This window comes from Mesoplodon mirus, assembly GCF_964341445.2.
Source record: "Mesoplodon mirus genome assembly, chromosome: 16".
Lineage (NCBI taxonomy): Eukaryota > Metazoa > Chordata > Mammalia > Artiodactyla > Ziphiidae > Mesoplodon > Mesoplodon mirus.
The window spans coordinates 2,612,098-2,624,992 of record NC_138992.1 but is presented as its reverse complement, the minus strand read 5'-3'; the positions used below and the strand labels follow the sequence as shown (position 1 = coordinate 2,624,992).

At 55.0% G+C, this 12,895-nt stretch overlaps 1 protein-coding gene across 5 annotated transcripts in view; it reads left to right on the top strand.

The window, feature by feature from the left end:
* Window positions 1-12,895, top strand: part of DENND3 (DENN domain containing 3) — a 56,091-nt gene that overhangs the window by 27,573 nt on the left and 15,623 nt on the right. For all 5 annotated transcript variants that reach the window (XM_082601669.1, XM_082601668.1, XM_082601667.1 and 2 more), the window contains exons 12-17: window positions 249-448; window positions 1,513-2,034; window positions 6,963-7,222; window positions 8,541-8,711; window positions 10,037-10,166; window positions 12,697-12,804. In XM_082601669.1, coding sequence (XP_082457795.1) covers window positions 249-448; window positions 1,513-2,034; window positions 6,963-7,222; window positions 8,541-8,711; window positions 10,037-10,166; window positions 12,697-12,804 — 1,391 coding nt within the window. The remainder of the gene's footprint in view (window positions 1-248; window positions 449-1,512; window positions 2,035-6,962; window positions 7,223-8,540; window positions 8,712-10,036; window positions 10,167-12,696; window positions 12,805-12,895) is intronic.

Here is a 12,895-nt window from a genome sequence, read left to right as displayed (position 1 = left end):
CTGAACCCCCCAAACGTGTATCGGCTGTCGACGACGCCCTTGTTTGTTTGTTCTCTGTGTTGTGGCTTCTCCTGGGGTGTGGACTGTGTACAGCCTTCACTACACGCGGGAGAGCCAGGAGTGTGCCCGCCGTTTCCCACTCAGTGTGGGAGTGCTGGCTTCTGGTCACCACGTTGGGGAACATGCCCAGTTGAGCCTGTGCTTCAACCATTGCTGTGTCTACAAGGGTGTTGGGTTTTTTCACCCAGGATAGACGGGATGCTCCTGAGTCGAAGAAGACCCACAGTTGAGAAGATGGCCAGCCGGAAATCCTCAGCCCCGCACGGGGCCCACAGGCGCATGGTGGTCAGCATGCCCAACCTGCAGGACATCATGGTGCCCGAGCTGCCGCCCCGGAACTCGTCGCTGCGGAAGATACGGACCGACGATTGTGGAAGCAGCCACACAGGTGGTCCCGCCACGCCCGCGCTGTGGCTTTTCTCACTCACTTGATTCTCCTGCAGCCAGTCACTGAAAGAAACCAAAGCTCGTTTCGGTAGAAGGGAATGGGAGGTTTTTTGCTGTTGCTTTGCTGGCAGTTTAGTCATTTGACATATTTTTAGAATATTCATTTTGCAGACTATGTTCGTTATAGAAAGCGATTTCTCGTCTGTATTTTCCATCGCCCCGTCCCACTTTTTTCCTACTTGTGTGTGTATATGCACGTATGTGTATGTGTACATAGGAGATACGTGTTTACATATATGACTGTCTAAGGGGATGCGACAACTCTTAGGCCCCCAGTGATTGCCAGGCCCTTCCTAGGGGCTGGGGGTACAGAGGAAGCCAGTGCCCGTGGGAGAAGCTGCAGTGAGGCCAGGGCTGTGAGCCGCACGGGCCCCCAGTGGCTGCTGCCTTGGGCTAAGCCACCAGTACCAGCTGGTACCTCCTGGCGCGTTCGCGGGAGAGCTGGAGGCTGAGTGGGGATCATGCCGGTGATGCCAGGAGGGGCCGTGTGTTCAAATGAAAAGACCTTACTGACCTTCTGGAGGCTCCTGGTGGGTCTGAGTCCCCTGCACAGCTGCTTCCTGGCTGTGTGACCCTGGGGTACACAGTAGCTGTGTACCGGGGACCCGGGGAGGCCTCAGTCCCCACCCTGGGAGATGGGCGTGGTAACAGTACCCATGGCGCAGAGCTGCTGTTCAGGTAAATGAAACAGCTATTTGAGAGGGCTTGCCCTGCCTGGCAGGTACATCTCGGCCTAGGTTATTAGCTTCGTCCTTCAACAAAGACTCACCGCCACGTGTTTCAACTTAGCATCAGCAGTTTTAACAAATAACATTATTTGTGCCATGGGAGCAGTGAGGGGCCCCGTTCAGCGTGGGCACGTGGAGCTTTCTGGAAGAGGCACGGGGCGTCCTGCTCCACGCTGCACCCAAGGCACAGAAACGGCCCTGGGCAGAGTGACGGGGTGGGAACGCGTGTCTGTTTCTAAGGTCTGTGCCAACCGTTCATCTCCCATTCACTCTTCAGTTCTGGACGTGCCCCCCAACTTGACACACACCTTCAAGATCCCGGAAATCCACTTTCCGCTGGTGGACCAGTGTGTGCAGGCGTTCCACGCGGACTGCGTGGCCCAGCTGAGCAAGGCCATGGACTCGCTGGCCCCCGAGAACTCGGTGCTGCTGGCGAGGTACTTCTACCTGCGAGGGCTTGTCCAGCTGATGCAGGGCCAGCTGCTGGGCGCCCTCCTGGACTTCCAGAGCCTGTACAAGACGGACGTGCGCATCTTTCCCGCCGACCTCGTCCAGAGGACGGTGGAGTCCCTGTCAGTGCCCGAGCGCGCGCAGGCCGAGCGGACGCCTGAGCTGCGCCGGCTCATCAGCAAAGTCATGGACAAGCCCGAGGATGCCCCCAAGGCCGACGACCGCGTCAAGAACTTCGAGCTGCCCAAGAAGCACATGCAGCTGGACGACTTCGTGAAGAGGGTGCAGGAGTCGGGCATCGTGAAGGACGCTGGCATCATACACCGGCTCTTCGAGGCATTAACCGTAGGTAGGAGGATGCCCGCGGGGTGGGTGGTGCAGACCCTCGAGGGCAGGTTGGCCCAGCCAGGAAGAGCCTCGCTGAGCGGGCGAGGGCTTTACCTGCTTCCTGGGCGAGTCGGACGCAGGGGCTGGCCGAGGCTCTGGGAAGGGGGTGGGGATGGAGGGTCTGGCGACGCTTAATGGCATCTCTCCCGTCCTGGGGGGTTGCTCGCTGCGTGCTGACCCCTTCCTCCCACGTGGGGACGCATGGCTCCAGCCGGAATGCTTCAGGCACCTCCACCCCCGCTGCTTTTGCTTCCCACGTTTACTGCAGTCGTCTGGTTGGTCCAGAACCCTTTACGCCCCTCCCTCCTCAGAGGGACACTGTCCTAAACTTGACCTTTCCCTTCTAACCAAGTTCTTAGCATTTGCGGCACGTGGATGCACCCACGAGCAGAACATAGGATTTGTGCGTTTGTAAACTATACCTGACTCACACAGTACCTGTGTGTCGGTCTGCGTTTTCAAAGCGTGTCCGTGGTGCTCACAGGCATCTTGCCGTGCCTTTGCCGCCGCCGGTGTTGTGAGTGTGAGGGCGGCACAGCGTGCTGGCCTGTACCCTTGGTCGTGTCCGCCTGTCCCGACGCTGACGAGTGAGGCTCGCAGCCTGTCCCCAGGGCGTGGATGGCTTTCTCTAGGATGCTGCTGCAGCCCCGTTGGGTGGGAGTCCCCCCCCCCACAGCAGGTCCCTCAAGGCGGGGCTGCAGCGCGGGGTGCGGTCGTCTGAAGTGTTCTGCGGTTTGGTGAGCAAGGTGGCCTCACGCTGAGCGTCGGCGCCTGTGCTTGGGGCGTCCGGGCATCTCTCCTTGGAGCTGCGCGGCACAGTCTGGCCCGTTTTTCGATCGGGTCGGATCTCCTTCCGTGTCCTGTGCGGGAGCCCCTGTGTCCTCTGGAAAGGCCGTGCTTTGCTGGTAACAGGTGCGGGACGTCCTTCCTCGTTACGCGGCTCCCGTCGAGTTGCCCGGCCTCTCTGTACCCACGCGCGCCGCCTTCCCCCCGGTGGAGGGATGGGGCCGCTTGTTCGTGGTCCCTCCGTCGGTCTGATGGTGGCGCGGCTGGCCCAGTGCCCACGGGGCCCTCCGCATGGTGTCACCTTATGTCGGCCGCAGAGAAGTGGCCCGTCTTGGCCAGCCAGTCTCGTCTCCCTGGGCATCTGTGGGCGACTGGTGCTGCCCGGGGACTCCCGTGGCCAGGGCAGTGGGGGATGCACTGAGTCCGCCGGGGGCAGAGGTTCTCGCGGGGCCAACCAGCAGCACCCAGGCCGCCGGGAGGTGGGGCGCAGGCGCCGTGGGGCTCAGCGCTCTCAGAGGAGGCCCTGCCCCCCACCCTTCCTGTGCAGGACCCTCGCGAGGGCACAAGGATACGAGCACCAGGCCAGCTGCAGGGGCCTGAGGTACCGCGGCGTAGTCCACCCGGGGGTGCTGTTCTCGTGTGACGAGGTGTCTGGACGTGCAGCCGGCTCCTTCCTCTCCCCCCAGCCCAGCCTGTGGCTGCGCAGCCCGGGGGGCCGGTGGCCTGGGCGGCGCTCTTTTCCTGGGAGAAGAGGGCCTGTCCCCCCCAGCTCTCACCTCTCCTTGGCCAGAAGCGTGTCCCACGGGAGCCAGACAGCGTAGCTTACAGCTGGACACGTGGGTGCCGTCCAGCAGCCCCAGACTTGCAAGGACGTGAAAGGACACCCGGGAGGGCATCCTCAGATGACCACGGTGACAGTGCCATCGATGGCCCTGTTGTCACTTAGGCTCCATTTGCATCGCAAGCAGGTCATTGTTGGCCTCGATTCTGGGATATGTGCACCGTTGTCGTGCAGCATCCAATGTACGTTTCTGCCTGACGGGCACGTATGTGCTAATAAAAGGAGGATTAGGTCAAAGCTGAAGGTCACCATCTTAGAATAAACGGATGTAATATAAGAACACACGTCGGAGTCTGGTATTCGAGGTGCAGGGCCCTCACGACCTGGCCCCAGGGCGGGGAGCCAGCCGTGTGTGGCCTTCAGTGTGGCCCACGGGAGCTCGGGGAGCCAGTGACCCTGCCTCCCCGGTAAGATGAGCTGGAGGGGTTGTGTTGGAGTGCGGGTGAGGGGCAGAGATGAACAGTCGGCATTTTTGTGCAGAATTGGAGACGAATGTTCTGTCCGCGGCTGTGGATGTGCGTGGTGGCCCCTCGTGCACGGTGGCCCCTTGGCTATTGCTGTGTGAGTGCCGTGGATGTGAACCGTCCAGCTGTGCTGCGGCCCTGGCAGGGGTGGCGTCCACAGGCCCGCGTGGGGGTCCCTGGCCTCTCTGGTGTCCTCCATCCCGGCTCTCAAAGCCTGCGAGCCCGCCTCCCGTCTGCCCGCGAGAGGAAGCCGCTTCGCTCCGCTTGGCCCCGGCACTCTGCAGGGACCCAGATGGTGGGAGCATTTGTCCTAATGACAGAAGCGACGGGTCTCTTGGCTCCAGGCTCCACGTCCCAGCATCTTTGGCTCCAACTTTCCTTACGTAATGGCTTCGTGGTTCTCCCCAACTCCCCTCTTTCACTCTCCTGATTCTTGGGCTTTTCCTTGACTACGTAGACTAAACATCCTCTTCCTTGTCGTCCACTTAAAATAGCCAAGTGCTTCTGATTAAAAACAGAATCATTCAGAACTGCCAGGAGGTGTAGATGGAGGCACCCCAGTCAGAGGCAGCTACATGGAGTAGCCTTTCCAAAACGGAAGCGGGATGACAACCGTTTCATGGGGTCAGGGGCGCCACCCTGATGCGTGCCCTCTTGGTGCCTTGCTGCCCAGCACAGGGACCCCCGGGCCCGTCTGCCTGGGCACCTGCCCACCGGCCCTCGTGCTTCAGTTTTTTCAGTGACTTTCTTTCTTTTTTTTTTTTTTTGCGGTACGCGGGCCTCTCACTGCTGTGGCCTCTCCTGTTGCGGAGCACAGGCTCCGGACGCGCAGGCTCAGCGGCCATGGCTCACGGGCCCAGCCGCTCCGTGGCACGTGGGATCTTCGTGGACCGGGGCACGAACCCGTGTTCCCTGCATCAGCAGGTGGACTCTCAACCACTGCGTCACCAGGGAAGCCCTAAGATTTTTTTGATGTGGAACATTTTTAAAGTCTTCAGTGAATTTGTTACAGTATTGCTTCTATTTTGTTTTGGTTTTCTGGCCGCAGGGCATGTGGGATCCTAGCTCCCCGACCAGGGATTGAACCCACACCCCCTGCACTGGAAGGCAAAGTCTTAACCACTGGACTGCCAGGGAAGTCCCTCAGTAACCTACTTTCTAAAAACGACCCAAGTATATACAGATACCCCACCGTGGTGTGATTCTGTTTGCATCCAAGGATGTTAAACAAATTTGTAAGTAGTAGAGACACTGCTGTAAAGCAATTGGAAAAACACAGGTGAGCCAGAGGAGAATCAACTCATCATCCTGCCACCTGGGAGATTTTCGCCTGAATATTCCTGCGCCTGCACCGTGTGGGGATGAGGCCAGACTCAGTTGTGGCCATGACATCAAATTCCCCAGGAAACTGTTACCTGGCAGGTGTTAGGGAACCACAGCCGAGCTTTCACAGCCTTTCTTTACCGCTTAGATCTAGCCTCCAGCCAGGCTGGGACGGGGAGGTTCCTGCATCCCGAGCAGGCCCCCAGCGGGAAAGGCAGACCCACGAAGGCACAGTGTAGGTGGGGCCGTCTGCCTGGCACCTGCCCACCCGCTGGCAGGGCTTTCCTCTCCAGTCCTCAGTCTCCTGATCTAGGACCAGGCTGCCCAGGGCAGTTGGACCTGTATAGAGGGTAGAGCACAGCAAGCATTGTTAGATGCCATGAGGGAAGAGCGCATCAGCTTAGTGGGCCCCTTGTCCGGGAAGGCTGCCCATGGGCCATTTTATCTGGGTTTTGAAGGATGGGTAGGAGTTTTCTGGTCCGAGCACTCCAGACAGCGTGTGCAGAGGCACGTAACAACATGCTTATCACTGTGCTGGGATGCAGGAGTGTGAGGGGGAGGAGGGGCCCGATCGTGGAGGAATCTGGGCCTGGTGAATACGAGGAGCCTCATTCTAGGCGTGGATGAAGCAGGCCACCAGCGGGGGCAGCTTAGAAGGCGGGAGGCCACTTAGGAGCTTCTTCCTGTGTAGGATGTGAAGGGCCCTCTGAGGACGGAGGGCAGACAGATCCAGGATGCAGAATGGAGGAGGATGCAGGAGCCAGACACAGGGAAACATCGAGATTAGAACGGGCCGGACTTCTTAGCGGCTGAGTGGGAGTTGGGGGTGGTTCCAGCTCCATGTTACAGACAGGGAAGCAGGTTCGTTCCACAGCTGGCCAGTGGTCACACTGCTAAACAGTAGTGAAGCTGGGCTTCGGACTTGGGTCTCTCTCTGACTCCAGAGCCCCTGAATATTGGACGTTTGGGAAGGTTGCTGCATCAACTAAGATCATCACGGTTACAAATAATAATTTATTTGCTCACATACCCAAAGAGTACTGAGATAACTCTGGCTTCAGGTTAGGCTTGATCCAGTGGTGTGGGAGTGTCACCAAGGATCTGGTCTCTTTAGCATTAGCTTCACCCTGGGACTGGCCCCAAGAGGGCTGCCACCAGCTCTAGAGGTGACACAGGACTTTGTCCTTGTCCCAGTGTCCCTACCTGGTGCCCTAAGAGTAACTGTGACTACATGGTTAGGTAGGGGCTGGAGAGGGCAATGGGCTCAGCCCAGATCAAGTGCCCACCTGGGCACCTGGGGAAGCTGGGGAAGGAAGGGACGCTTTCCAGGTAGTTTCCATCCAGGCAGACTTAGGTGCTGGCGCCACCTGCTGTCTCCTGCGGGTAATGTCCTGCTTCCTGACTAAAGCAACCATTCTTGAGGCACCTGTGTACGTGGCTGTAAGAATCTCTTTTTTTTTTCTTTATAAAACTAAGGACATCAGAAACAGATTGACCCAGAAACATTCAAAGATTTCTACAACTGCTGGAAGGAGGCAGAAGCAGAGGCCCAAGAGGTCAACCTGCCTTTTTCGGTGATGGAACAGCTGGACAAAAACGAGTGTGTGTATAAGCTGTCAAGCTCCGTCAAAACAAACCGCGGCGTGGGCAAGATCGCCATGACCCAGAAGCGCCTGTTCCTCCTCACCGAGGGGAGGCCGGGCTACGTGGAGATTTCCACCTTCAGAAACATAGAGGTGAGGGCAGCTCTGGAAGCCACCTGGGCTTGGAAGGTGCAGCAGCCGGAGCAGCCCACCGGGCTCTGCCAGCCGTGGGCCCATCACAGGCCACTCATGGTTTGTGCCTCAGTTTGCTCATCTGTAAAGTGGGAATAAGGATGCACCCTCCGAATAGGAGTGATGTGAGGACTGAATAGATGGAGTGGGTGATGTGTTCAGAGCAGTAAGTGCACGAACAGCTGATTCTCTATTCAGCTGACTTGTATTTGGGGGAAGAGCAAGAAGCAAGGCAGGCTTGTCCTTTCGCTGACCTGATTCGACAATGTAGGAGAAGCATAGAAGTTGCTTTACTGAGAAACGGCCGTGGGCCAGCCCCTGTGAGCTGTTCCATCTTACGTTTCCTGATCAGGTTCCTGGCTGGCCCATGCTGTTCATTTTATAGCAACTTTTTTTTTTTCTTCTGTACGCGGGCCTCTCACTGTTGTGTCCTCTCCCGCTGCGGAGCACAGGCTCCGGACGTGCAGGCTCAGTGGCCACGGCTCACGGGCCCAGCCGCTCCGTGGCATGTGGGATCTTCCCGGACTGGGGCACGAACCCACGTCTCCTGCATCGGCAGGCGGACTCTCAACCAGGGAAGCCCTATAACAACTTTAAATGTCATCTTCTGAATTGAGATCGTGACTCATGGCTTACCTTTATTTTCCCAGGTTTATTTCCTAAATTTATAAGCAGCGTGTTAGATGTGTTAATCCAGTTACTGCATATCCCCAGAGACAGAAGAGGCATGAGAACTCCCCTGTGGCCCATGCTTAAGGCTGGGCCAGTGGACGCACCTTCTCACTGGTTCCTTCAGTTTTCCCCCCAAGCCTTTGACGGGCTTCCTCCCAGAAGTCCAGAGACAGAGATTTAAGGAGGTGAAAGAATGAAGCACCTTTAAACGCTGTGGACGAGTCCACCGGTGTGTCTCTGTCGACGTGTGGCTGACAGGTCACACTTCGACCCACCAGGGAGGCTCGCTGAGCTCCAGACCCCGCCATGACCCTGACTCCCTGTCACCCGTCTCTGAGAACAGACCACCTGGAGGAGCCCCTGTTCACCCCACCCCCGGCACCCGGCTCCGGGTACTTCAGGGCTTTCTTGGGTCCTGCCAGACCAACCCCCGGGCAGCCCCAGCCCCAGGCCAGCCCCAAGGACTCTGCCTTCACATGGGGATGTCAGCCAGTGCCCGGTGGGTCCCCTCAGTGTGTGCAGACCGCCACCCCTAAATGTATTTCCTGTTGACTCCAGGGTCCCTGAGGGTGTCATTTCATTTACTTGCCTCTTTTTCCCTCTGCAGGAAGTCAGAAGCACCACAGTAGCTTTTCTGCTCCTGAGAATTCCCACTTTAAAAATCAAAATGGTGTCCAAGAAAGAAGTCTTTGAAGCTAATCTTAAAACAGAGTGCGACCTGTGGCACCTGATGGTGAAGGAGATGTGGGCTGGGAAGAAGCTGGCCGACGACCACAAGGTCTGGGGCCCGGGCTGCCTTTTTATTCTCACCCAAGGCTCATGTCTCTATAATAATGCTCAGCATAAAGCCAGGTGGGCCTGGGGCCTGGGCCTGGGCCTGGGCGCAGGATCCACCGAATTAGATGAGGTCTCATCAGAAGGCATGAAGGGTGCTGTGGTGCACGCGACCCGGTGCAAAGCCCTGGGGTCTTGGGGGATGCCCTGGGGGCAAACGCAAGGGCCGGCAGGGTGGTGTGGGTGGACTGTGGGAGTGGCCACTCTGCACTGCCCGCTGCCCCTGGTGACATCCCAGGGAGGGGAGCGTCGGGGGCTGGACTCGGGCAGGTCTGAGCTGGGTGGTCCGGGCACACCCCGCTCTAAGCGGCTCTTCTTTTTTCCCCTTCACAGGATTAGGGTTTTGGTTGGGGGGAGGTGTTAGATTCCTTCCACAGGGTTACATTTATATCCTAGGGACTTGTGTACCTTCATTTACTTTGGGCCAAACTGATGGCTTTGATCACACCAAATTAAGACTTCCTAGTCATGAAGGGTGCCATGGACAGCGGGTAAGACATGAGGACACACAGTGCGGGGGAGATATCTGTCTTGTCTAAACGGCAAGATGAGACAGGAAAACCCACAACAAAGTGGGCAAAGAGTACGAATAGGGAACTCCCATGAGGGAGCAGTTGAAGGTTCCAGAGAGGTGTGCCCACGGATCCTCAGGGAGATGCAGGTGAGGGCGGCGCCCAGTGGAAAGCGTCAGGAAGAACGTATGTTCAGAGGTGGGAGAGCTGCCGCTTGGGATGGACGTTCTGTCACTGGAGAAGCCCATGGTCATGGAAACAGACGGAGCGTTTCTGTTTGGAGCAGGAAGCGGGGACTGGGTCCTAAGATTCCAATACTCTACGACTTCGGGGCTCACTGTTTGGTTTTTTACCCACTGGTTTATTTAGCACACGCTGGCTCATCAAAGCCCGTGGGCTGGCAGACGTCTAAGGAAAGTCGTAGGGGCTCACGTCCCGCCCTCTCCTTTACAGTGTCTGAGGCTGCCTTTGCCCTTGACGGCAGAGCTGAGTCCTCGTGGCAGAGATTGCATGGCCCACAGACGCTAAAATGTTCAGCACCTGGCCCTTTACAGCAGTTTGCTGACCCCTGGTATAAACAGCCAATGTGTGTCCCAACTAAGAGGACATGATTACATGACATCAAATCCAAATCTAAACTCTTCACGTGGCTTTGAAAAACACACATCTTTGAAAGTGTTGTTTTATGTGACGGGACAAAGTCTTAGAGTGAAATGATTTCAGTGAAGCTGTGCTGAGATGACTGTCCCTCCTACAGGACCCCCAGTACGTCCAGCAGGCACTGACCCACGTCCTGCTGATGGACGCCGTCGTCGGTGCACTGCAGTCGCCCAGCGCCATCTACGCGGCCTCCAAGTTATCTTACTTTGAAAAGATGAAGAACGAAAGTAAGATCAGCATGTGTTCAATGCAGCCGTGGTGTCTTGAGTTACGTCTTAAGTGATTTTTATCTGGTTGACTTTTGCCTTATCAGTTAGAACCAATCCCAAAAGTCTCAAACTGCTTTCTTCTGTACTTTTCATTTCTGAATATCACACGTTGTTCTGCATCTTTCCTTTCTCACCTAATAATACCTTGGTGCTCTCTGCCCCTAAGGACACATCGAGGCACCTCATCATTTCAGTGTCTGGGTTATTAGAGTCCACTTGACACCAGATGACACTGGTCCTAAATCTTAGTTGCCAGCAACAGAATTGCTGCTGGCTGGTTCAAGCAGAGCAGAAATTTGTGGAAGGCTGTTCAGTGACTCACAGAATCGCCACCGTGGTTGCTGGAGTTCTGCGGTCGGACACACGCCCACTGCAGGGCTGCAGGGACCTCTGTGCCCGGTTGCCCTTGGACACTGGACCTCGCTGCACGAGCGCGTGGAGGCCCCCGATGGCCATCTCTCTTTTTCCTCTTGATTTGGTCAGTTTCCCCCCATAGCAATTCTCTGATCTCCGCCTGTAGCTTGAACTCTGGCTCTCACATTCTGGAAGCCATACAGAGGTTGGTGGTAAGCTCAATTTTTTATTTTTAGAAGATTTTTCAAGTCTAGGAAATAGCAAACAGGTAAGAATAGCTTTATGCCTCATTTTAGCTACTTCTATTTTGTTTCAACTTTTAAATGATCTCCTAAAACCAACTGTCCTGTGCTTTGCATAAAGAAACAGAGAGTAGAAGATTACTTATCGCTATTGACATTACTATGTGCCGGAAGTCACGTGTGCTATAGATTCAACCCACAACGTGAAATTAACTCACGAAACACAGATGAACAAGTTGTAGGATGTTTTTAAGATGACATCTAGTTCTATCTGTATGCACTTTTTAAAAAGTAACGGTTTTATTGAGATACAGTCCGCATACCATTCCTTTTTACAATGCACACCTTACTGGTGTGCGTGTATTCAGAGCTGTACAGTCATCGGCATAGCGGGTTTTAGAACATTTTCATCACCCCAGTAATAAGCCCCATACATTTAGCAGCCACCCCTCACCTGCGAAGCAACCACTAACCTCCTTTCTGTCTCTGTGGATTTGCCACATTTTGGCCTAGACTATGCACTTCCTCTAAGTGAACTCATATGGTATGTGTCCTGTGTGTCTAGCTTCCTTCATGTAGCATCACGCTCCAGGGTTCACCCGAGTGGCAGGTGTCACCACTTCATTCCTCTTGTGGCTTCATGTATTCTGCTCTGTGGATACAGCAGTTTATCCAATCCTCCACTGACCATTTGAGTTTTTCTACTTCCTAGCTGTTGTGAACAGTGCTGCTGTGAACATTCACATACAATTTTTTGTTTGGACATGTGTTTTATTCTTCTTGGGTATATACAGCCAGGAAGACACTGTTGTTTAAACTGTCATCCCAGAATTAGGGAAAACAAGCCTCAGTTATGTGTTGATTCCCCTTGGTGCATTTTCCTCCTTGCTGTGTCTATTACTAACTGTGTGATCCCTGGAGCTTCCTGGTCCGAGGACCCCCCTCTCTGGGAGCAGACAGGATGCTCCAGTTGCTGGAGTGACTTGGAGGCGCTCTTGTCAACAGTCCTGGAACCAGACATCGATTGCTGGTTTTTTTTTCGCCTCTTAATTAGGAACAAAATCAAATACACACTACGCTTCAGCTGTTTAGACCACCCCAAGCTCATGCCTGATCTTTGTCACGAGTTTACAGAAAAGCCTTCTCACTCCTCTGGAAATAACATACCCAGTTACCATGGCAGCACCCAACAGATGACACTCTTAATTCCATACGGCAAAGGGGGGATGGTCCAAGCTCAGTGTCCCTGATCCCTTGTTCCCAATCAAGAACTGTTTTCCCTTGTGTAAAGCGTAATGAGGCAACCATACGTGATCCTGGGCTTAAGTTAATAGCTTATGGTCCATTCGTGATGGAAGGTCTAAAAATGAAACTTTCTGAAATCTGCACCCCATCCCTGGGGTGGGGCATTTGGCAATGACTGGAGATATTTGTGGGGTGTGTGTGTGGCAGTGGGGAGGTTGCTACTGGCATTGACTGGGTGAGGCCAGGGATGCTGCTAAATGTCCTACAGGACACAGGACGCACCCACGGCAGCCACATTATGTGACAAGGGTGAGAAGCCACTCGTGGGTTAGATTTATGGAGAAACATATAAAGTCTTCTCTTGGCTAGACCATACGTAATGGTTGAGTGTGGACAGAGGTCAGATCTTTTAGCTCGAGAGCTGTGTTTAAACAAAAAGCAATGTGGGACATTGGCAAATGCTCGCCCTCTGGCCGGATACGCTTGGCTTTACTTTAATGTCCAGTTTAAAGAGAGCGTCGTCTTCACAAATTATGAAGTTTTACCCCAGAGCTAATAGCCTAAGGAAAGCAGAATGTGCAAGGCTGTTGGATAACCTGGGTCTCCTCTAGTCTGGGGAACTAATCCCCGCTGTGTCTGCATTTCAGTGCCCATGGCAGTTCCGAAGACGACCTCAGAGACCCTGAAGCACAAGATCAACCCTTCCGCAGGAGAGACCTTCCCACGCGCCATCGATGTCCTGCTCTACACCCCAGGTGAAGACCATTCCCTGCTTTGTCACTGCTGTTTGTTTTAAAATTTTATTGACGTATAGTTGATTTACAGTGTCGTGTTAATTTCTGCTGT